At 34.3% G+C, this 25,585-nt stretch overlaps 2 protein-coding genes across 2 annotated transcripts in view; one reads left to right on the top strand and one right to left on the bottom strand.

Annotated features, from left to right (window-relative positions):
- Rpn2 (Regulatory particle non-ATPase 2) overlaps nucleotides 1-25,585 on the top strand; it is a 243,293-nt gene that overhangs the window by 59,769 nt on the left and 157,939 nt on the right. The gene's annotated exons all lie outside the window — the stretch shown is intronic.
- On the bottom strand, nucleotides 6,988-24,500 carry 5-HT2B (5-hydroxytryptamine receptor 2B). The gene is made up of 2 exons (XM_076448294.1): nucleotides 23,881-24,500; nucleotides 6,988-8,738 (listed from the first exon to the last, which is right to left on the bottom strand). The coding sequence occupies exons 1-2, from the start codon at nucleotides 24,233-24,235 to the stop codon at nucleotides 7,018-7,020; spliced, it is 2,076 nt and encodes a 691-aa protein (XP_076304409.1). The 5' UTR covers nucleotides 24,236-24,500; the 3' UTR covers nucleotides 6,988-7,017.

Below are 25,585 nucleotides of genomic sequence, written 5' to 3'. Positions count from 1 at the left end.
CGCTCTGCCTAGTGCCTCTCTGGCTTTCTAACGCAACCTTTTAGTTGGAGTAGAAAATAAATATATTTCTTGTGTCAGTTCCCATGAAGTTTTTATGTTAACCTTTGTATTAGGTCATTTTTGCAATAACGAGACTGCTTTTTTTGTGGAGAATACTTTTAAGACGTATAGGCTGCTACTTTTACCTTGTTGTGGTTCTGCTGCTTATGACGTTTATTGGCTTGTTTTGTACAAACCTATATTGCTTATAAATGAATGTATATATGTCTGTTATTTTGTTGTCATTTAGAGAATAAGAATAGACACATTTTGGGATTGTTTGTCTACAAGAATCCTTTGTAAGTTTCATTTTCATAATACGTTATGTACCAGATTTACTGAAGAAAGACTTAAAGTTAATTATCTTACCGTACTGACAAACGCGATGATTTAATTAGCTAACGTATATTAATAAGTATATAATTTATATGGGTTGTATAATGAAACGTCGATTTTTACATTAGTTTATCATTGTGTGAAGATTACAGAACCAGTTACGCATCCATCCACCTAACCCCCTCCAGTAAGCGGTAAGCTTGATGGTTTATAGTGTCAAAATACTGGGTTTGACCACATGGTCAAATATTTAGTGTGAAATAGCCTATTGTACAGCTTTGCGGATAATAATAAAGAAACGATGTTTCTCAATTATAAATTATGCTATTACCGCTTACATGGCAGCAGCTTCTTTGAATTTTTGGTGTAAAAGTTTATTTACTGTGAAATAAATTAAGCTATGAATCGTTAGATACGTTCATTTTCGAAAATATGCGTTTCGAGTTTTGTAGATTTTTTAAGCTTAAAATATGTTGCTGATCCAGAATCTTCTATTGAACCGGAGTGTTATATTAGGTAAAACGAAGCACGATACATGTTTTTTTTTACTAATTGGAAATTCATATTCATTGAACAACATATTTAGGAAATAGTTATTTTTAAAATAAAAATAAGGTTATTATGTGATATATTATTCTCTTAATTGTAATTTAAAGTATTCGTTTCCCACGCAATAACCCTTATTATTTTTCTAAATATATATTTATTGTACCAAAATAATGTACTGTTTAATAACTTTAAAGATAAAACTGTAAGTTCGAAATGTTATATTTTTTTCAAAATAATCTTAAAATACTACTTGCTCAGATATTATTGCGAAGTAATTACTGTTTCGCGTTGTGATCTTGGGTAAGATGAAGATATGTTTTCTTTTCTATAACTGTGATGCTTGTTATTCATTTATTGAATGAACCCAGTACCTTCCTTTTTAAGATATATTGTGTAACTACTACACCTTTTGCGGACTGATGTGGAACAAAAAGTAGTCCACTTTTTAGCCGTGGCATAAGTGCTCATAGAATAACCCTTGAGTTTATTTTTTCCTTAAATGGAAACTTTTAGCGAATAGCTCTATTTTCTAATTGATTTGAGGTTTAATTACAGCGCGACCTTTGATGATTCTGTCTTGTTTTTTACACAAACAACTGTTTTCAACATTTTAGGGTAACAGGTGTGATAAAACACAATGAAACTGAAACGTGATGAATTAGTAGAAATTAACAAAAAATACCCGCCATTCGGACAAGTATAGCTACTAGTTCCTGCGGCCTTTTCTGAAATTGATAGTTCTGCAACAATGCTTGACATCTAATAATGTTCACTATACATGAGAAATATAATTTTATTGAAATTTTAGTTTAACAATGAGCTATCATTACAGTGTAGATCACAGAGTAGATTTTATTGAAGTATTTCTTTGTAGGCACAGTTATAAATAAAAGTGTCTTTCTTGTTGCAACACTCATGATATTTTCACTAAAGAAAAACAATTAATGTTTAAAAAGTTATTATTTTATAATTGAAATAATTTGTTCCTTTTTGTAATTTTATTGGTTGAATCTAAAATATCATTTCTGTTAAAATTTCAATTGTTTTATTGCTCAGCTATAAAAATACTGCCTAGTTATAAAAATATTACCCAGTTATGATTGGTGATAATCGGTGCTGAACACGCAAGTCATACCCGTCACATCTTTCAGTGATAGTTTGATTCAATTGAATGTTATGATGTTTAGAAATATCAGAGAAACTATAGATACAGTGAAGCAAGCTAAAAAATAATTATTATATCATAAATAAAGAAGAAGGATTAACAACTCAAATTATCGAAATGGCGTGATATTTAAGTTCTAGTGTGTAAACTATGTAGTCACATGATCCAATGGTTTTTTATATGTGGAGATTGCATTGATTTTTATTCTCCTGAGGATGACGTGATCGGACAAAGAAATGTTTGCTTTAAGGTCCTTGACGGTCTCAGAATAAAGTTTTTAAATTATGTGCTGACAGTTTGATTATTTTAATTATAGCATGAAAATGTTTTATCCAAATATTTTATATTCCAAAATTCAGTTTTATCTGCAGAAATACAAGTTAGCAAAATAAGTATTGGAACTTTCTCAGAAAATTTCAATTTGAATAAAAAGGAAGATTGAAAAATAAAAAATCCATGCATTTCGCACGTGCATGCATATAGAAGGCAGTTAAAATCAATTTTCTCATTTTTGGTGATTTTATCGATCTTGACCCGCAGTTGTTTGTCCACTTTATTTTAGTATATTGATAAATTTTCAGTAAGCTACTCTTGTGGATCAATAAAATGCAATTACAGCAAATCAAAAAACTTCGAACGTTCATGTTCTTTTCAATGGATTACCCGTTTTTGATCTGAAACAAAGGGCATGAAAGTTGGCTCATGAAAGTAGCAGTGAAATCTGCACTCTTACACGTTTCTAAAAATGATGGTAAACTGTTTTAAAAATCTTGAAACATTTAACATTTGTTTTTATGTATGATAATGAAAAATTCATGAGAAGGAATAACAATTTCGTAAGATCTAAAGCTACAGGAGTAGCTGCATTGTTCTGCTTGTTTACAGACTTTAACATCGGAAATGAATAATTTTAAATTTCAAATTCTTTAACATTCAGACCTTAAAGATAGAAAATATTTGATATTTGACATACAATCCTAACAGTATGTCAGTGATAGTTGCCACTGATATCTAGTAAATTGGTACGTGTAAATATATAATGTTCATTGCAATTAAATGTATTTGAATAATTGATAATTGAAACCGTTTGTTCTTGGTAAAACTCCACGATTACAGAATTGAAGAAAAAAAGGTACATTCGTATTTGTTTTCTTCAATTATGTAAATATATTTGTCTACTTTTAATAAAAAAATCATTGACGATTATACTTATCATAAAGTTTATCATGAGTTCCCTCTGGCACTTATCATAAAGCTAAGTCAGGTGAAACAGTAATTTGATCAATATTAAGTAGATTGGTCGTGGACAACAAGTTAGCATGCCTGGACTGTGAATACGAGGGTTCTTTATTCGTATATATCTAGAAAGCATCACACTTATGAATAAGTAGCGAAAATCGTAGACTGGTGTAATATTTATTCATTTTTTTGTTTTTGTTTTAGAGAATAATGTATGAAAACTTCCTGAATATATATTTCGACATATTAGTATTAAATATGGCCCTTTATAGTAATATGTGGGTCATGTATGGTAATTATGATGGTAATTCGCATTTTTGTTGTTTTCCACAAATACTATTTTTGAAATTTTGATAAAGCTATAAATTCTGAGTTTAACTCTGGTATTGTGAGCTTTTCGACTTTTAGCAGGCTCCGCCCCCATGTTCTATTAAAAGGCTAATAAAGGGATTCTAGTTTTCACACACGTATTTTCTCAGTGCAGTGTAATCTATCGTCTGTAAAGAAATTAAAGCAACGGTGATATCAGGCCCCCAAATCCACCTGAGGGCACATGCGGCCAGCAGAGAGGTATGCGTAAAGTGGCTTTTAGTGGTTGCTGAAACTGGCAGACTTTCGACATATGAACTTTCAACATTTCTTTTTATAAATTTTTCTATTTGATTTGCAATCAAACTGATGGCTCAAATCATTACGTTATATAAAACTGTGTTGTTTAGAAATTGCATTGTTTAAAATTGTTTTGCTGTAAGCGTGATATGTTCTGTGATTCTTGTGTTTACGTTTCTTCCAGTTTCATTCATAAAATGATTGCCACTATTCAGTGCAAAAACTGCATTTTTTCCATTATGGGCTCATTTTAAGTTAGGTTTTTCTGATGATGCTAATATTTGTCAAAGCTGAAATTATTTCTCGAAGAACTTTATTTATGTTGTACTTATTCTTGTTTTAACGCTATTTTTTAGAATTATTTCCATGTTTTTGAGACAGGCATTTTCATTGATCTGTATCGAGTACTGTAATTTATTTTTAAAACCTATGATTTCATAATTTTGTTGCTTATTATCTTGAGGTGATATACCTGGTAGGCTTTTAAATACATTGAAGTTGTAATAAATGTCTTCACAGTTTTATGTTGCTCGAACGTAGTGTACAGGGTTTGTTGCTGTCTGGTAAATACAGTAAAGGTCTTGAGTCTGTTCTGTGTAAGAATATCGAAAAACGGGTATGAATTGATTATATTATGATAATGGTGTGGAGCTGAATGTTGTTGTTGAAAAACATTTGAATGTTTTTTCTTATGTCTGACCAAACGAAAAATAATATACACTTAGCAAAAGTAAAGTAATTTATTAATTGTAATAATTATTAAAAGGGGTAATTTATTTTCAATATACTTAGTAAATATGTTATATAGTGTTACACAATATGCATTAAGCTTTGCCCCCCGGAATCACATCAGTATGTCTGCTGACTCACAATGCTAGAAACCGATTCTCGATACTTGTGGGGGGAAGAGCATAAATAGTCCATTGTGTAGCTTTGATCTTAATTTTAAAAACAAAACAAAAACAAACATTAAGCCTTTAATAACCTTCAGTAATGTAACTTGTGTTATATTTTGTATATATACACATTCCTTTGTTAGGTAACCTACTTGTACCTTACGGTGACACAACCTTCTCCCAACATTATTAAACGTGTAATGAACTTTTATTCATAACCCACTCAGCCCGTATCTAGACTTTGTATAAGTTTATCTGTAATTATCTGAATATATAAATTTCACATACAAATGCTTTAGCATTTCAAAGTGCTGTATCCAAAAATATTTAAACTTTTTCTTCTGTATTTTCAAAGCTGTATTTTATTGGTATCTGATCAAATAAACTATGTGGTACCATTACCATAACGACGTGGTAACCAAGGTAGTTACAAAACTAAGGGAAATACTAGGAAATCGAATAATATATTCTCATGGGGTGATAGCAAAAATAAACTTTAGGTCTGAGATGGCAGAAAAATTTATAAAAGAATCAACTTCAAGTTATTTTATTTACAGACAAAACATTTGCAGCAGTGCAGAAATGAAAATGCATAGTTTTTCCCTTGAATTACATTGAATAAATTGCTAAATTAAGAATGGTTAACGCAGAAATCCCTCGAGTAGCTAAAAATATCTGAAAACACGACTTTTTTTGGGCTACAGCATGTGTCAGTTACTGGAATATTGTTAAAAAATAAAATTATTTTTCAAATCACGTGCAAAAATAAATGCATAATATTTGACAAGCAACAATGATAGTTACTTCTACTAGCATTACCGATACATCTTTATTTATTTTTACTGTTTACTGAAGTAACTAGTAACTATAGTAGTTGTAAGCCTAAAAATATTTATGAGTAGCTCAATCTTTATTTCTGGTACTGCGATTGTTATGAAAATAAAACACTTAAAGAAAAACATTTTAAATTGTGCAATTAAAGTGAAAAACGATTGGGTAACGATTATTAGGTTTACACCTAAATTCATATTGGGCTTCTGAACAATGAAAACTATTCTGTAACAAGTCCATGCTGTAAGAGCTGCAGGCGTCTCAAACAGTACTAACCACGATGAAAAAAATCTCTAGAGCTTAGATAAATTGTCTGAAAAAATCCAAAGTGCGAACATTACCATTACAACGTTTAATTGATATCCTTATTGTTTGTACTAGCCTAGAAATTATGTTCTTGGCTGACTATGTATATCCGGGCTGCTGTGGATTTCACCTGAGTTTACTTCAGAAAACCCGCAAAAGCTTGTTTTTTTTTTTTACAAGTGGCAGTATTTAAGGCTGTCTGTGACACCTTAATTATAAACCAGTATCATCTCAAAGTATATTATGTTGATTAACGTAGAACCATATAAAAAGTGTTTGTAAGTGAATAATTAATCACACAAGCATGGACTGTAAAATCATTCATTGTTTGTCAAAGTTCATGAAAAGTCATAGGTAAACAAACATAAAATCTGAGGTGATAACATCTTTCTAATTGCAGGCTTTCCTGTTCTGTTATAACCTGTTAAATCATTTGTAGTTCCACATTATTCAAATTATCTTTCACCAATTTTTTATCAAACGTTTTAACAGCTTATGAAATTGTCTAAATCTGGAAGTATTAAAACTAAGTTTAAAAATCATATATGTTCAGATGTATACTAAACGTATATTAATTGAATTTTGTGATACCAAACTAATATGGCATTCATAGACATTGATTACTTTTGTCTGATTCCAAAGTAAACATGGTAATATCATTAGGCAATAAGATCACTATGAAAACAATGAGTACATATAAAATACGTTGCATTCAAATTTTTATATGTTTAATTCTAAATGTATTCTAAACTTATATGAATTTTCGGTTTCTATAAGGCATTAACTCAAATATAATGATAGCTCAACTGTATATTATTTGGGTTTTAAATTAAAAATAAAAAGATTTTAGAACACATTGTCTGAATATCAGTTTGAGTTTTTATTAAAAGCTGTTATAGAACAACGAACATGTACACATACTGCAGTAAAGAAGCAAAACTGATAACGTGATTAATATTCCTAATATGTTTGTGTCGGTTTGCACAAAATTAAATTTCTATTTTAAAAACTCAATATTAGCAGTATTCTTGACTTTCAAAGGTCAAACTATTGACCAATCTGATACCACTTCCCAGTAAGTATTTTGTGAAATGTTTGTCGAAAGGTGCGATTGAAAATAGTATAGAATATTGGGTTAACCATTGAGGAAGAGTAACCCATCCATCCAAAGATGTACATAATTGTTGGACTGACGAGGTCCTGGCAATTTGGACATAGACCTAGCAAAAGGTTTGTAACAAAAAATGGAGACCAGAGAAACACAAAAGCAAAGAACACAACTCCTAGCACTTTGGTAGCCTTCTGCTCAAGTCTAATGGTTCTGCCATGCCTAAGAAGATGCCTTTTGCTTGTTGTTTGTTGCTTATCTGTTGAAGTTGATCGTCTTTTTTTCTTGTACATTGAGTCTTTTATTGAGCAGGACTCTTGATGCAACTTTAATTGGTCTGGAATAGATGAAAAGGAATAGTTTGGCTGCGTTAAGGAAGGTATTTTACTGGTAGAAGAAGTATGGCCTTTTAAGGTAGACTGTTGAGGTCTTGTACTTTTCGTATCTTCAGAAGATTTTTGATCATAGAAACTTAAGAGATTTGTGGCATGAGAAGTTTTAGCTTTGAAACACATTTGAAATCGTTGATTTTCATGCTTCTCACAGGAGTTTTCCATTGTTAAATTTTCAAGTATTTCCCCAAACCATACTTTCATCTGATTTTCAGTTAAGAAAGCAGTCTCTGTGCTTCCGACACATTCGTAATCAATAGAAACAAAACCCTTTTCAAGAAGCAGAGATGAGGTAGGTAAATTACGATTGTTAAAATACTTCAGTGACCATTCTGAAAGAAAAAGTGGCCCTTTTTTTGTCATGTCGTCATGCTGAATATTCGAAGGTAAATTTGGGCAGCTAAGAATTTTCTGTAATTTTGTTCTGGGATGTTTCTGCTTCCACAAACTTAACACAACATTTCCATTGCTATTTGTTTTGTAACTCAGAGAAAAACCTCGTGTACGTTTCGACAGGTTTGTGACCCAATTTAAATTATCCAATAAGGGTTTTGAGGGAAACTGTTTATATTCAGTTGTATGTGTAAATCCATTATCACTTGTAGGTTTTGTACCTGTGTCTGGAATGCCGCTATTAAGTGGTAGAAAATCAAAGTTTCTGTGTTCCTTGTCAGTTTTTTTATCTATTGCTTTAAGTGTGAAGGTTGCCATTTCCATATTTGTTTTGTTCAGAGAAAATAATGAGCTATATGGGTTTGAAGTTGAAGAATGCAAATTTGTTATAGAGTTGTGCTTCACCTTTCCGTCTCCCGTTTTGCTCTCATAAGTAATGTCGGGATTAAGTGTCGATTCAGATACTGTTCCTTCTCCAGTAAGTGCGACTTCTTTTTGTTTACAACGGAGTAGTCTCACTGTAAGAAGGTACGTTGTCACCATTATAAGAAGCGGGATGAAGAAACTGATGACTGACCCAACTACAGCAAACACAGGGTCTAGAGTATTGCACACCCCGTTTTGGATTACAGACTGAGAATCCTTTTCATAAAGCATGCCAAGTGGAAGGGACATAGCAACCGATAACAACCACACAATACACAGCTTTAAGATCACTCTTCGTTTTGTCTTATGCCTGCCAAACTTCATGGGATAGCGTAGACTTAGGTAGCGGTCCACGGAAATGGTGCACAAATGCATGATGGAACAAGTGCAGAATAGTACATCCAGTGACACCCAAGCTAAGCAGTAGACTGGCGGGAGCGGAAAGTAACCTAAAAAATAGAAGAAACACAGTTTACTTGTTCAACATCATGCGAAATAAGAACTTTTAAATCTTGTCTTATGTGCTTAGTAGTATAGCGAGAAGTGAAAATAATGTGAATGAACCGTACAAACAGCTTTTTTGAACAGCGTATTGAGAAAATAAAAGTACTTGTTTAGTTGCGCAGAAAATAAAAAAAACGAACAAACTGAAATATCTGCATTATATTTCAGCAATATCGTGAAAAGTGAACGTAAAATACTCAACGCATCTTATTTTTCTTGCTCAAATGCATGACGTGTTAAAAGTAACATCACTTAGAAAAACTGTGCCTTAACTAATTTATTTGTGGGGGCGTATAATGTGACGGTCAATCCCACTATTCGTTGGTAAAAGAGTAGCCCAAGAGTTGGCGGTGGGTGGTGATGACTAGCTGCCTTCCCTCTAGTCTTACACTGCTAAATTAGGGACGGCTAGCACAGATAGCCCTCGAGTAGCTTTGTGCGAAATTCCAAAACAAACAAACAAACTAATTTATCGTCATCGTCTTCATTAATTAAATTACGTGGTGTATGTAATAGCTACGCCTTTTTTATTACTTTGCTTTTATTTGTTTTTTGTTTAGTGTATATGTGGAGGATAAAATTTATTTAGATTTTTGGGTTAAAGGAAAATCACCTAAAATATAATTTAAGTAATATATATCGTCGTAGTCGTGGCGATCTCTCGAGGTCGAGGAAGTTCATACATGGGTTCATACAAGCGATTTGCTTGGTCTGTCACTGGTACAGTACCAGTTCCGTTTGCACTTGCATTTTATGAAAGAACTGCGATGTTAACTTGTGCATGCAGCTTGATATTTTGTGTTAATGTAGCCTTATACATCTAGTTTCTAGAGTTAGTATTTTTTGCCGTGTAGCATGGTGGTGTGACAGCGTAAACAATTTATTGTTTAATTTTTACTGGCTTTTGCATGTTTTTATTACCTCGCCATGAAAGCTGAAACTTGGAAAAACTTTCTAAACTTTCTGCATATCATGTCTAAAATGTGTCATTGGTATGATGATATTAAGTTGCCTAGATTTCTGTAGACGCATGTGTAGACATATTTTCTGTTGTACAACCCATCCAGCTTTCTACTGTTGATCTTTGATTGGCTAAGTGCTTTGTGACAATCTTCTGAAAATGACGTTGGCATTGTTTTTGTTAACAAAAGATATGTATAAAATATCTATAGTTCCAAGGGAGCTTCGTACAATGGTTGAAATGCGATGGACCTCTTTTACTTCCGTTGGAAAGTCAATTCTTCGTTGTGTTCAGTGTATAGCTGTTCGCGGTATATCCTGTTGCTACTCTTCTGGGATATCTCCTTCCTTTGCTTTATTGATATAATTTGAGTTGCCTGTAGAACAGGGGTTCCCAACCTTTTGACACTCGCGACCCCTTACCTAAAAGTTTGAAATCCATGTGACCCCCTACTTAGGGCTTACTATCAGCAGCTTAATTTTTCTTTTCTTTTCTGTGAAGGAGAGGGAAAGAAACATAAAAAAAAAAATATTTAAAAATTCTGTAATTATTTATTAGCAAATTAAATCACATTGGTCCAACCTGAATTCACAAAAATAACATATATTTCTTAAAATAATATTAACATAGGTTTGAACAGCTATCCAACCCAGCTAGTGAGATGCCTGATGTTGCATTTCAGCAGCAAGCTTTGAAATTCGTGGCCGAGCGTTTGTTAGAGCCAGTCTCATGTCATCTTCAACATCCAATCTGTTCCTATTCTTTGTTTTTATATTGACAAGAGTGGAAAATCCTGCCTCACACAAGTAGGTAGAAGCAAATGGAACAAGGACACGTAAAGCTATCATGCTGACTTTGGAGTATGACTGATACATAGCGCACCAGAACTGAGTCACGGATTTCACCTTGAAGAGATCACGAGCTGAAGAGTCGTTCCTTAGATCCAGAATTCATCTTGGATATCATGTGGGATGCTGGATACATCATGTTCAGTACAAAATGGGTTCCTTACCAGGGCCTCCTGTTCCTGTGATAGCTCAGGGAAGTGACGCTCGACTTCCTTTTCTAGAGACTGAAGATGTTCGGTAATCTCATCCTTGAGGAACTGATCCAGTTGGATCTGAGACTCATCCGTCCCTCCACAAAGTTTTTCAAACATAGCGATGTTTCCAAGATTGGTTTTCCGACGCCAGTTCTGCAGTTTGGAAACAAAGGCCCGAAGACTATCTTGAAAAAGGAGGACATGTGTTTCCCTTCCTTGAAGCTTCAAATTGAGCTTGTTCAGCTGGTCAAAAATGTCGGCTAGGTACGCAACCCTTTTATTCCATGCTTCATCTTCGTAGTGAGCTACAAGATCTTTCCTTTCTTGAGTCTCCAGGAATAGCTTTATTTCATCTTTCATTTCAAAGACGATTAATAACGTTTCCTTTCGACAACCAACTTACTGCTGTGTAGAAGAGAAGGACTTCGTGGTCAGCATTCATGTCTTTGCATAGTTCTTTGAATAGGCGAGTGTTGAGTGCTTGCGTCTTCACATAATTTACAATTTTGATTACAGATTCAAGCACTTCCTGCAGAGAGGCAGGGAGAGTCTCACTGGCGAGAGCATATCGGTGAATCATGCAGTGGATGCCTTTTGTTTGAGGTGCTAGCTTCTTCACTCTCGACTGAAATCCTGATTTCGATCCCAGCATAGCCGGTGCCCCATCCGTACAAACCCCACACACGTTTTCCCATTGAAGAACTTCGTCTTGAGAAAAAGTTGAAACTTTTTCCATGACATCATCAGCTTTTGTTGTGGTTTCAAGTGCACTGCAGAATAAGAATTCGTCTTTGATGTCACCTGAATTAATGTATTTCACGAAGACAAGCAACTGAGAACATGAACTTACATCTGTTGACTTGTTGAGCTGAAAGGAGAACAAAGGGGAACCCTTGATGTCAGTCAAAACCTGTTCATTCACATTACATAGACGTTATAGAAATGAGCCTCTGTATAGTATTATTTGACAGGGATACTTGCTGCATCTTCTTTGCACTGGCTTCTCCAAAAATAAGATTTACTGCTTTCATCATGCAGGGTTTAAGAAATTTTTCTCCAATCGTGTGAGGCTTTTTTTGTTTAGCAATTTCGAATGCAATCTCATATGAAGCTTCCACTACGGCTGCACTCTGCTGCTGAAACGACCCACTTCTATCGATTCTTTGGCTTTTAAGACACCGTTCATGCCGTTTGAAGAAATCCAAACCTTTCTTTGCGTGTTCTGGATGTTTCAAAACAGACTGTGGTTTCTCGATGCCGTCGTTGGCGAGCACAGTGGTGAAGCCAATGTTGAGGTAGCATTCTGAGTATCTGCGCCGTTTAGCCATGGACGCAACTCACCTCTACTGCTTACTTATTTCCTTGTTAAAATAAAATAAAAATGTTGAATAATGAACGCTTTGGCAACTGTAGATCTTACACTGACTACTTGTGGGGATGCAGGTAGAGTAATGATTGGGTAAGTATTGGGAGGGAAGGGAGCGTGGCCAGTCGCGCTATTCGTCATCCACCAATCAGCAACGGACATGTGACTCACGTGTCGACAGTGAGCACACACACACATAATCACAGCTAAACAGACACACAAGTATACGTACATGCGCGTGCACTCACATACTCGCTACTCACTAGTACACACATACATATAGTTGCAGACACATACACATTCACACAGGCACATTCACTCACAGGCACGCATACGTACACCCATAATATCACCTAATGACATTGAACTAACGTAGCACACGTTTTGCTTTGCACCGAAACAAAAAAAAACATGTAAGAGCATGAAAATGTAATTGATGAAATAAAATTAATGTTATCCCAAGCTACTTCTAACAAGGCTACGCGACTCCCCTGCCAAGGCTTCGCGACCCACCGGTTGGGAACCCCTGCTGTAGAGTTATTCTCCAAAACTCCAAAATCTTATTTTTTGCATGTTTTTATAATAATTTAGTAGGAGAACTTCACTTCGGAAAGTCCTTTAATATAACCTTAGAAGGATAAATGTTAGGCGCCATATTTACTTAGACTGCATACATCAATCAGTATTGCAACAAGACTTTTAATCGGTGTAACCTCAATCCACGGAGACGATCAGTGACAAGATTACTGGATATGCAAGTCTGTTTGCTAGACTTCATGAACAGCCCTCTTTATATAATATAAGTGGTTTTTCTATCAGTTTATGTACGTTCATCATGCATACATCTGATGTATCATTCTGTTTATTGGTTCCACTAAACACTGTTCATCGCGTCTTTTTTATGTTAATAATTTACACACTTTCATATTTCTATTGTTATCTTTAGTGCGTGTATTTCATCACGATTTATTTTATACTTCAGTATTTGTTCTCTTATTAGATATCTGCTATTTAGACGGAAAGTTAGTTCTTTTGCACTGTGACGTTTTCAGTACAACGGATGCAATTTTCTATGTGGTAAGTAGTTAGTTCGAGACCGTGTGGCGGTTTTTGAACGTTGTTGCTTTAGTGAGTGGTATTGTGTTGCTTGACAAACTTTGTCCGCTAGTCAAGAAGTTTTACGACGGCTCCGTTAACTGCCTTGTGTTCTACCGATAACCTAGTCAAGCGTTCGCCGAAAGCAGCTGAGGAGTCTGTTGTTCCCAAAGGCTCGATTGACGTGATCTTCTGTGGCCATTGCTTTGGACCTGTATTGTTTTCTCTTGCGATATATTACTGCCTGAGGTTTACGACTTGTCCTCTGCAGAGAGTTGAAGCTTTTGTTAGCAACATCACAGTTCTAATGTGTATGTCGTCTTCCAGATGTAATTTGATGATTATGATTTATTTCATTTCTGCATAAGGCTCACTTTAGTTTTGTGGTTTATGAATATAAAATTTAACGCTTTTAACTCATATAAATTACTAACATACACGTTCTTTAACAGTCCGTGATGACGAGAAAACCCACTTATACAGAAAAATATATTCGTATAAACGGCTGGTGTGGGTTGAGAAAATTTTTTGTGTAGAGGACCAAACAACGTTTCGACCTTCTTCGGTCATCGTCAGGTTTTGTTTTTTACATATGTATATAAACACACACTTGTAAAGGTTAAAAAAACTCAATGCTGATATTTATTATCATTCATATAAATATTGGGTTTATCTAGCAGATTTTTAATACAAGATTAGAATGAGTTAAATAGAACGTTAATATACAAAAGTGATCGCTGAAAACCTAATGTTTAGTGTAATAGAAATTGTTCCAAATATTGGAGGGAATAGATGTCTCTAGTTTTTTGAAACTTTTGGTAAATATTTTTAAACTTTTAACTTGCTTAGATAAAGAGTTAAGCAATGAATTGTAGAGGGTTTCAAAATGTATTCATAATTTTTTTATGTTGAGAAATGCTTACGGTTTGTTGCTCATAATTAGATAATGATTGGTCAGCTTTTCATCATTGTGATAACAGGCTCTGGAGAAGTAGAAGTCTCTCTCTCTCTCACACACACACACACACACACACACACACACACACACTGCTGGCCAAAATCTTAAGGTCAGTGAACATAAAAAAAATATGCATTTTGCGTTGTTAGACTCAAGCACTTATTTCGAAAGATGAAAATAAGAAAAGGGAAAATAAACTTTTTTAGCATTTAATAAAATTAGACTAATACAAGCTGATCAAAAGTTTAAGACCATACTGAAACGAAACGTTAATCGGTAAACACGTAGCAAAATTTAGTCATTTATGTTCAAGCATTAGCGTTGTCAACATCTCCTGTGTTACATTGGGTAAAGACATGGCAAAGGCTAAAAAGTTGACAGAGTTTGAACGTGGCATAATTGTCGAGCTGCAAAAACAAGGTCTCTCTCAACGTGCCATTGCTGATGAGATTGGGCGTAGTAAAACTGCTGTTGCAAATTTCTTAAAAGACCCTGAGGGATACGGAACGAGAATTTCAAGTGGTCGGCCCAAGAAAATTTCGACGGGTTGTCCGGCAAGACACCAGCCGATCGTCGAACCAGATTAAGGCCCGTACGGACACAGAATGCAGCTCAAGAACAATAAGACGGCATGTAGGAGAGAAAGGCCACGCCTTCTTTCACACCATGAAACAGCTTGGTTAAACTTTGCTGAGAAGCACCAAACATAGGATGTAGAAAAGTGGAAGAAGGTTTTGTTCTCTGATGAGGAAAAATTTAACCTGGATGATCCAGATGGCTTCCAACATTACTGGAACGATAAGGATATTCCACCGGAGACATTTTCTACACGACACAGAAGAGGAGGTTCCATCATGATCTGGGGTGCTTTTTCCTTTCATGGAACAATGGGGCTTCAGGTTATACAGGGGCGTCAAACAGCAGCTGGCTACGTTGGCATGTTGGAGAGAGCATCCTTATTGACTGAAGGTCCTCGCTTGTGTGGAAATGACTGGATCTTTCAGCAGGATAACGCTGTAATCCACAATGGCCGCAGGACAAAGGACTTTTTCATAACGTGATTCTTTTAGACCATCCAGCGTGTTCGACCAAACTGAATCCCATTGAAAATGTTTGGGGGTGGATGGCAAGGGAAGTCTGTAGAAATGGACGTCAATTCCAAACAGTGCATGATCTTCGTGAAGCCATTTTCACTACTTGGAATACCATTTGAGCCAGCCTTCTGCAAATGTTTATATCGACCATACCAAAGCGAATGTTTGAAGTTATTCGCAATGACGGCCGTGCAACTCACTACTGAGACCTTTTATTGGGCATTTCCTACCCTGTTTAGGACTTTTTTTTTGTATGGTCTTAAACCTTTGACCAGTTAGTATGTAGGCTAATTTCATAGTGTTTACATTTTTTCTATTAAATGCTAAAAAAGTTTATTTTCCCTTTTCTTATTTTCATCTTTTGAAGATCTATTCAAATAAGTGATTGAGTCTAACAACGCAAAATGCATATTTTTTCTTTATGTTCGTTGGCCTTAAGATTTTGGTCAGCAGTGTGTATATATATATATATATATACAAGGATATTTAAGGCCATTATTATGACGTTAAATGCTCATTAATTTTCAATAGATTTTTTTTGTGTGGAAGAGATTATTTTAAAGATTGCATGATGTATTTAAATTTTGATTATGGGTGGTAGTTCTATTGATTTAGCCATGTGTAGTGTATTATTGTCTGCTGTAATTTGGGTACTTGTTCATTTTTTTATGATGCAGAAGATGTTTCATTGAGGTGGGTGTGTTATACTATGAGAGCTCGTTCAATATTTTAAGATACAGTGGATGTTTCAGTCAAGAAGCAGTCATGGGGCTACTGGAAATGCATCTTGTTTAAATTTGTTATTCTGGGTGTGCTATAGTTGTTTAGTAAAATTAGTTTTTAACTCACCAGTTTTATTAGATATTTTTTTTAGAATTACTAATGCCTGTTGATGTAAGATCCACTACCATGACTTTCCTCAGCTGAATATAAAGAAAGTTTTGTGACCACTAGCTGGATTAGGTTTTTCTGGTAACTATTTGAATATAGAGTAAGTTTTCCTGATTAGATATGAAACCTGTTTTTCTGGGCAGTAGCTAGAATTGAAATAATTTTTATACTTGTCAGTTGGATATGTATATCAAGATTTTCTGGCTACCAGCTGAATTTAATGTATATTTTTAGGGATAGTATATGGTTATATTCAATTTTATAGCTGGATGTAAAATTTGTTACTAGTAACTAGCTGGATATAATACAATTTGTTTTTGCTATGTGAAACAGCATATTTTTTCGTAGCCACCATAGAAATAATTAAGGTTATCTAACTTCTAGATAGATTTAAAGCAAATTTTACTATTTATAAGCTGTGTTTTTGTATCAGCTGGTTATGAATCTGTTTTCCTGACTACAAGCTTACCAGATAAAGATACCAGTTGTTTCCTTAGAATATAATAGCTGTTTATACAACAGTTTTTTGTTTGCTAGCTGGTATGTGATAAAACATATTTTCTAAATTACCAGGAGTGCTGAAGTTGTTCCAGCTGTGAATGAATTGAAATCATGAGTAATATGTGAGCCTTAAATCCACTTTCTACATTATTAATGTCATGCTATATACATTGAACATAATTTCTGATAATTGGTTTGTAATTACAATAAAACTTTGGCCTTTGAAATTAATAGCCATTATGTTTTCTTTTAGAAATGCTTAAGGGAGATAAAGTAACTGTATGGTTATTTGTACCCATGATTTTATAGTTCTGGTGTCATTCGCGTGAAGAAGTTATGATTATTTCATTTGTTCCAAATATCACAATGTTTTGTCCATCACTTTTCCATTTGTTTTCCTGATGTATATGTATTAATTTGCCAGGGAAACACTTATATCATTTTATCAGTTATGTATCAGTTCAGAGCATATTTAAGAGTATTGTATGAACCATTTCTTAAAGGCTATATCTATTGATTTGAACAATTACTTACTACATATGTCTGTCTAAAATGTGTGTGTACTTTCTTTTCAGAATGCTTGTACGAAGGGTATTCATGAAAACAGTAAATTTTATGTTCTAGTCACAGTAAGCAAATGATAATTCAGTAGCTCAGAATGTTGCTACTTCCAAAGGTCATGTTCGTTAACAATTTTTGTAGTTTAACTGTGTATTCAGTTTCTGCCCCATTCCACATGGCTGATAACGTGGGGGTGGCAAGCTATAAGGAACGTCGTGTGTTATTAATAAAGAACTGGATGGCTCATTATATAATACATACTGAACATTTTGCGAAGAACCTCGTGAAAACACATTTCTATTAGCGTTTGTAAAATAGGATATTTTACATTCGTATGGTGTTGCACGTATTATAAAAACAAAATAAAAAGGGAAAGAAAGATTACATTCTTTAACGTTTTGGGTGGTGACTTAATATTATTAACTATCATATATTGTAAAGACAGTATTCGAAAGTTTATTATGAATAAACTTCTATTGCCTTTGTGCTGCTCTAAGAGTTATTGGTATAACTTTCCTTTGTTAATAAAATATGCAATTAGATTTTATAAGCCTACCTATCGTAGAACACGCAAAGGATGTTTAATATCATTAATAGGGCTACACCGTAGACGTCATCCCGTTGCTGATTCTGTAAATTTCATGTGGTTATAACTATTCCGTTATTTCGTGAGTTTCGGCTTTTCTGTCTAAGTTTAGCACTCGTTGCCCCCAGATGGGTTTTTAAAATAATCGTAACTTTATTTTCACCGCCACTTTTTAAGGAAATACTTGAGAAACATGGGTTATATGTAATTTTATAAGATATCTGAGGTTGCATATGGGGATTCATAATATTTGTTCTTAAAGATTCGGCACCAGGAAAGTTCTGTTTCAGAATATTTGGTCTCTCGATCAATATAATATGGACAGTATTTTTTGTATGAAAATTAAAATGTTTTCTGCTCTTGTCTTTCTTCCCAAGGATTATGTAATAGATGCTTTCGAGGGTTGTGTGAAGGCGGATCTGTGCCAATGGAATTCATTAGCGATTTTGTGTCTTTGTTTCCCATTTCGCTCTAGAATGCTCGTCACAGAGTTAATAATTTGTCGATAACTACTTATACATTGAAAGAATTTCATCGCGTCTTGTGATATTTTGTAACCCAAACATTTGGAATCTGGTTACCACCATGCAAAAAGAGAAGCACTTGTGCAGACAGACACTGCGCACATACACTTTGAAAAAAGAAAATATCGGACAATGGACGCGCGCATAGCGATAACATTAGAATTTTGAAGGCAATCGCGTATAATCCAGTTCGGTTTGTTTAACCTTATTGTTATTCTTTTTGACATAAAATTAACTCTTTCATTGTATTTAATGGCATTGGAAAACAAAGTAATATAAAGGTTAGGGTATCAGAACTATCCAGAAAATATAGCCTGGAAAACATCATACTCCAGACATAGTAAGAAAATTGCAGCGTTTTGTAACAGCTGAGAATACTGAAGACAAAAGTCAGTTACAAACGATGCTCACATTTCTTTGGTAACACTACGACAGTTAAGAAGGATCTTAGTATGGGAGAGCCACGCAAGTTATATTTACGTAATCTGATTTCACGATATATTATCGTATACATCAAACAACTAGAAGATGAAACAAGTGTTCTTGTTATTCCATACAATGACATACTGAACAAATCGGCGGATACAGCACCAGTGGATTTCTGTCAGATCCGATTGTTGAAACAAACGCTGGAATACTCATATACTAGATGAATTATAGAAAGTGTACAGAGGTGAAGGGTATGCTTGTGAAATGACAGCATTATGATGAAACTATGACAGTGAAAATGTGGTACAGGACTGTTGTAAGAATGCGCGGTTGCCAGGTAGAACTTGATCATGGAAACACAGGCTCTAATGAGGTGGTGAGGTTCAAACTCGTTAATATAACTTACTCAACGTCTTCAGTACTATAAGTGGACTTCTCTATTTCTTGTTGCACTGTTACTAGGCTTTACTATTGTATATGAAGAATTTTTAGTAAAATCAAAATAAAAGTGTTGATTAAGAAAAAAAAACGAAAAAAATTATACTGTGCAGTAAGCCATCAGTTGAATGTAGTTTATAGAAAAGAAGTTAACGTGGTTCATATGTGGATACACTCTTCTTGAGAAAACGAAGGCGAGAAACAAGCACCGAGATTAAGCTAATAAGGTTTACAATGTATATTACGTGTAGTGTAGATTACTATGTATTGTTGAGGTATTGGTATTATTTTCAAACGTATACACAAACAAACAAAATATGGGACAGTGGAGAAAATGTATACTGAGGCAAACGAAATGTGGAGCCATGGTTAAAAGTGTGGTCATAGCAGGTACACCGACGTGTTATAGAATATGGATAATAGGTTAACTTATTTCATCATGTTTATAATCGTACCAGGCACAGTAACATGTTATCATAGAGACTTTCGTGTAGGGATAGGATGGCCAAGGTACTCAATGGGCACAATACAAATATGTGCGTTAAATATTATCAGTGACAAAAGATTTTGATTTCACAAGATGATCGCCACTCACTTTCATTTATTTCTCTGCCATATAAGCAGAAAATCAAAGCAAGAAACCAGAATGTGACCAACCCACCAAACTGTTCATCCTTCTTTTTGTTTCAGTCAAGTTAATTCTGCGACTACGTTATCACTAATGTCAGTTTGAACTCAAATACATTTTGTGTTTTTGGGTAGTGCACTATGTCATCGCTTAATCGTAATGACTAGTAGTAATTAAAGTAATTAATAATAATTCTAGTGTAAACGATGTTATAATTATCCCTTAAAGTTAGTTTTTAAATATGAATTGCCAGCCAATAACAGATTAAAATTAGATGTCTGCAACAGATAGAATACTCAATGCTCTGTACACTACAGTCGGTGTATTTAGGGGAACAACCTCTATATTATGTAAAGTGAAGGAGTAAAAAACAATTAATACACATGATATTAAATTTTATTACACACATGGAATACACTAACATTCAGTTAGGGAAATCTCATAAAACAAATAATAAAAAAAACATTTTGTAAATATAAGATGATATATGAATGGTCGAACTGAACATAATGTAAACACGGATACAGAGATGAAACAACTATACGTGGCCATTCCTACATGACTTTCAACATTAACATTTAATGTTATACTGTAAAATGTATACTTGAGTTTAATATCACTACAATTGGAAGTTGTATATTTTTTATATTTGGTATGCTGTTTGCTTATCATAGTATCATGGTCATATCAGGGTAGTGTAAGAGCCTAGGGCTTACGAACAAGGAAAACCAAGTCGAGTCAAAACATATTAATTATAACAAAATCTCACTACGAGATGATCTGTATATAGTTGTATATTCTCTATATATTTTTGCATTCACTTAAGCGTTGCCACCCCTTCATCATTTTATAATTAGAAAATGTTTTTATTACTTGTAGATAATACGTTAACCTATTTCATCATTTTCACGACTGACTCGTTATAGATCTTAAGTTAACTTACTTCATAGGCTTATTTCTTGCCACGTATTAAAAAAAAAGTAAATGTTTAATTCATTTTAAGAGTGATGATCTAGTGAGTGGGGGATATCACACAACTTAAATCTTAGTGGTACAAATAATATGCATGTTGTTCAGAACTACATATAAAGCTGTATCCGTATATATTTATTTAAGCTTCATAAAAGAAATGTTATACCAGTGTTCAGTTGCGAGTGAGATAGGCAGTGCTGTTGATAACGGACCTTCGATAGTACAACATCGTTTTTCCCAACTTAATGTATTTTCTGCATGAGAGCAAAACGTGGCCTTTATGTATGTTATATAAACAGTATACTTAACCAGTGCTACCCATTGGTACAACTACAAGGCGGCTCTAGGCAATGTAGTATATCTTAGATTTAGCGAAGCATACATACTCATGTGTATTTCGTGAATAAAAGGGCTAGACTAAGGCTGAAATGGACTCTGAATCACTGGCAGTATTTTGTAGCTCCTTACGTCATTAACGACACAAAGCTATGGTTGAACAACAATATTCCGGTTCACGTTGGGAGTGTAAAATTTTGATTTTTCCATGTACTATAAGTGTATTATTTTAGAAGCTAACGTTATCTTCTTTGATCATTGATTTACACACGCAACTTTTTGAAATTGATCATCAAAAGTTTAAACGAAAGAATCATGACTCACTGTCTATAGGAAGATGTGACGTTTTTTTGTTGCTGTTTTTGAAAATTCTAATGTTTTAATGGAAAGTATAAGGATTTTAACTGCTTCTTATACACTATAGTATTTCTGACTCAGATCTTCCTTAGGGAAATGTCGGTGAGCTCGACTCCCTTTCTGTTTCGTTTCAATTTCACTATCTAGGTTGGCTGTTTTTAAATCATTCGCTGTGAACGACTACAGGCTCGAAATTGGCGTTAAGTTCATAAAGCTACGAATATTAACAGTGTCATTTTATTATACTTTTTGTATAATATATATATATAGGAAACGGGAAGAAATTAAACTTTCAGTATTCGACTTAGCTACGTGCTACATTGTTTTTTCTTTTATTTCCTCATACTAGTTGAGAATGCTAGCGGTTATATTTCCATGTTATAACGATCCAGAGTGCTTTAGGCTAGTCATTCGTAGTGACGGTTTTTGAATTATGTAACATGTAACGCTTGGATAGGTGCTTCCGTTTAAGTTAGGCTGTTGTGATTAACCGGTATTCAAAACTGTACTTTTTTTTTTACGTTCTTATTAGCAAGTAAGTCCAGAGGTTACCAGCCAAAGGAAACCCAACAAACGCTTTGATACGAGTTATAAAACTGTTCAATACTTTTATAATTATAATTTTATGTGCTTATTTTTGTTTTAGCTAATTATTAAGCTAAACTTTTATAAACGTGGACGTATAAGTCGGAAACGTGAGAAGTTTTTCATAATCTTGAAATGTACTCTACCTGTTTTTTATTTTGTTTTTTGCATCTGTCAAATTTATGTGTTTCTTGACAGTTGAAAGGAACAGGGTTCTGTATTGATGTGAGTGAAGTCGCTGTTGATGCAATTGTATGAATTGTTAAGCTTATAACAACCTGTTGTTAAACCCAGAAGTGGAGAATTGACATTTCGTTTCGATATCAAAGTGTATAGACTTCAGTAAAAGCAACCTTTTTATTAAGGTTGTAACCTGTACTTTCGGAATTGTTTCGGTTACATTCGAATGTGTAAAAGTATGATTAACTGGTATAATGCTGTAAAAACTACGGTCGGGAAGAACTTTAGAGAATACTCGTGAGTCATCTGTAGTATTCCAGATATACTTTTACACTAGTCAGTAATAGACAAACGAAATTCCATTAGGCTGTGGAAAGCTTTTGTTTGAAGTTGTGAAGGTGAGAGCCGAGGCTCTTTCTTGTGTAACTAGTAGTGGTATTACACTTTCTCCTTATTCCAGTCTATAACAGTTGTGACAGTCTTGATTACTTCTATTAACACAACATTAAAGGATATAAACTTTTTTTACCCCTATCAGTGAATGTAAACATTATATTTTTAGTACTTTCCATAAAATCTACATTTGAAAGAACTGAGAACATCACCGTGACCAGAGAAAAATCTAGTGATAAGCGTATTAGACTTGGGAATCGACACATTCAGCTCTGGATAAGACTGGCATTCAATCCCACTGTTCAGTTAAGAGTAACCCTCGGGGTTGTTGGGTCTGCTAAATGGTTGCCTTCCCTCTGATTAGCAGTTTAAAATTAGTGACGGACCACGGGGAGTTTGGCAGAGGTGATTAGACAAAACGATTGTGTTCATGTCTAATTTGTCACCGTATATTCAGGTCGTATATTAAATGTGATATACGAGCTGACAGCTTTTATACTGTTTATTAGAGTACCATCGATGAACGAGCAGTTTATTTTAAGAACTATTTGTCACAGTTGAAGCAATATCTGTAACTTAGAGAATGCAGCTAACACTGGTTATTTACGTTTAAACAGAATTATACATTGATTTACAAATTAATCCTTACACTAGTTGCAACAGTTAAATTTGAATTATGTATATATTTTCTGTGATACAAAGTGATGCACAAATCGTGTATCACCGTATTTCTGAGTTCTGCTCTTACTGTGATTTTCGTAAATCATGTTTGTGTTTCACCAAGTGTTTCTGCGTTACACTGGCTATTTGGATGTCATTAGTCTTACAAGAATTAATGAAAGCTAGCTGTAACCTGAGTGAAAAATAACACCCGTGATACCAACAGTGAGCTTATCTAACATTTTTACAATTGCAGAACATTTTCATCATCCTATAATTCAGTTGCTTCTTATTACAGTTAAGTTTATAAAATGTATTAAATTAATGCCGTTTTGAGAAATTATCAGTTAAAGTAAATTAGAATGTTGTGTTAACCACTGTACGTCTGCCGTATCCATTGCCGACGAAGCCTTTGATTTTTACCACAACTCATCAGGCTGGCTGGGTTACGACAGGCGTAGTTAGCAAGGATATGATATGAAGGATAAACTACACGCCATGTGTGACTGGAATTTAAACAGTGTACATACCTTCCATTAGAATTACGGTGGCGACTGGCATAACCAACAAAGCGACCATGAGATCAGTAACGGCTAGAGACATGAGAAAGTAATTGGTCATGTTCTGAAGGCGCCTTTCCTTGGAAATAGCTACACATACTAGAGAATTACCCACTATCGTAGAGACGATGATAACAGTTGTCAGTAGCCCGGTCCAGTTCCGAGATAGTTCGCTCAGTTCCGCCTTTACCCTGTTGGTGTTTTGGAATTCCACAGTCCAGTTCTCATTGCTGTCCAAAACGATATTAAAGTCTGGCCAACCCAAATTATCATGAAATGTGATATTAGATGGGTAATAATATCTTCGAGTTTCCATTTTTGACATTCGTCATCTCACGCTTGCGATTAGTATGTATTTGAGTGATGGTGTTAATCGTCTAGCAGACTGTAGAAATAACTGAGGAACTTTTCAGAATACTGAATTGAGCAGCTGAGAGACAGTTCTTTAATAGCCAAGTTTGTTGAAACTACTGTGAGAATCGCCAACAGAACGGTCAGCTTCTTGAAACGAACTTAAACTGTTTTAGCGTGACGGCACCAACTTGGGTTTAGTGCAGCCACATCTAGTCGTCATGTGCTTCCATGGCTGATCGACCCAATCGTACTGTGGTGGGGAGAAACGAAGTGCGCGTGATTTCACCAAATTTGTCGCTCATGTTGAATTTTGGGCATCTGTCTACAGGTTGTTTGAGCTAAAAGATCTGTCTTGTAAACTAAATGTCCAGGAATAATGTGATGTTTATTTCGGTCTGTTTTCTCTCGCATATGTTGTCATCTTAAATTTTGATATATTTCTTTCTCTCCCTCTCTTTTTTTTCTTTCCAACAGTGAAATCAAGTTATGATTGAAATGTATTGATATGAAGGTGTTTTGTGCAACTTTTTGCAACTTTGAAGCTTTAATATATGCAAATTGCTTTTAAAAGTACATTTAACTCTTAAATCAACTATCAGATAATACAGCTGACTAAATAGCCAGCATTGTTGTTTGTGGTAAGTTACCATTAGAATGACACACACATTTATATATATATAGGAAAACAACAAAATATTTACATTTTTATCTGTGTAAATGACGTTGAAAGCTCTAATGAGTCGTAAATACATAAATATATTTTAAAATATATATTGGAGCATTTTCTACACAGTGAATTTTATTTATAATTTTTCTTCTAGACTACTTTTCCCAACATCTCAGTGGATTAATTCTCATTTCAGCAGTAATTTTTTTGAAATTGTCTGTATGAGATCTGTTTAATAAGGTTAAATTTATTGCTGCTTTTGCATGTTTTAAATTTACAAAAGGGTTCATTCCAAAATTAACGATTTCTCGTGAACAAGCAAAGCTTAGAAGTAGGAGATAAACAGTTGATAGTGGGTGCGAAGACCAAATACAGGAATGTGGCCATTCTACTATAAACGCTCATCTTAGAGATGCATGGAGTAGTTTGTATTTTAATAAAGACTGTTATTCGTATAAATTTCATCGAATCTGAAATCTAATGAGCTTTTTAAGTAGGTCTTTCGTCTCAAGGAAGTGTAGATAAATTTATATACACAAACGCCTACAAGTTTTTAAGGTTTTTGTCGTATAGTGGTCAGATTTCTTCTTAGTCAAAAGTTACAGTGGTTCTTGAAGTACATCCATTGCTTAAAGTAATATAAGTTATGAAAGT

Source organism: Tachypleus tridentatus, chromosome 8 (assembly GCF_004210375.1).
Source record: "Tachypleus tridentatus isolate NWPU-2018 chromosome 8, ASM421037v1, whole genome shotgun sequence".
Lineage (NCBI taxonomy): Eukaryota > Metazoa > Arthropoda > Merostomata > Xiphosura > Limulidae > Tachypleus > Tachypleus tridentatus.
Note: the sequence above shows the minus strand (reverse complement) of the source record. Positions and strands in the feature narration are given on the sequence as shown.

Excerpts from the sequence above, each read along its gene's own strand:
- 5-HT2B (XM_076448294.1), bottom strand. The coding sequence starts at position 24,235 with ATGTCAAAAATGGAAACTCGAAGATATTATTACCCATCTAATATCACA. Across the intron at positions 8,739-23,880 it reads CACCGTAATTCTAATGGAAG|GTTACTTTCCGCTCCCGCCA; the intron begins GTATGTACACTG and ends TCTATTTTTTAG.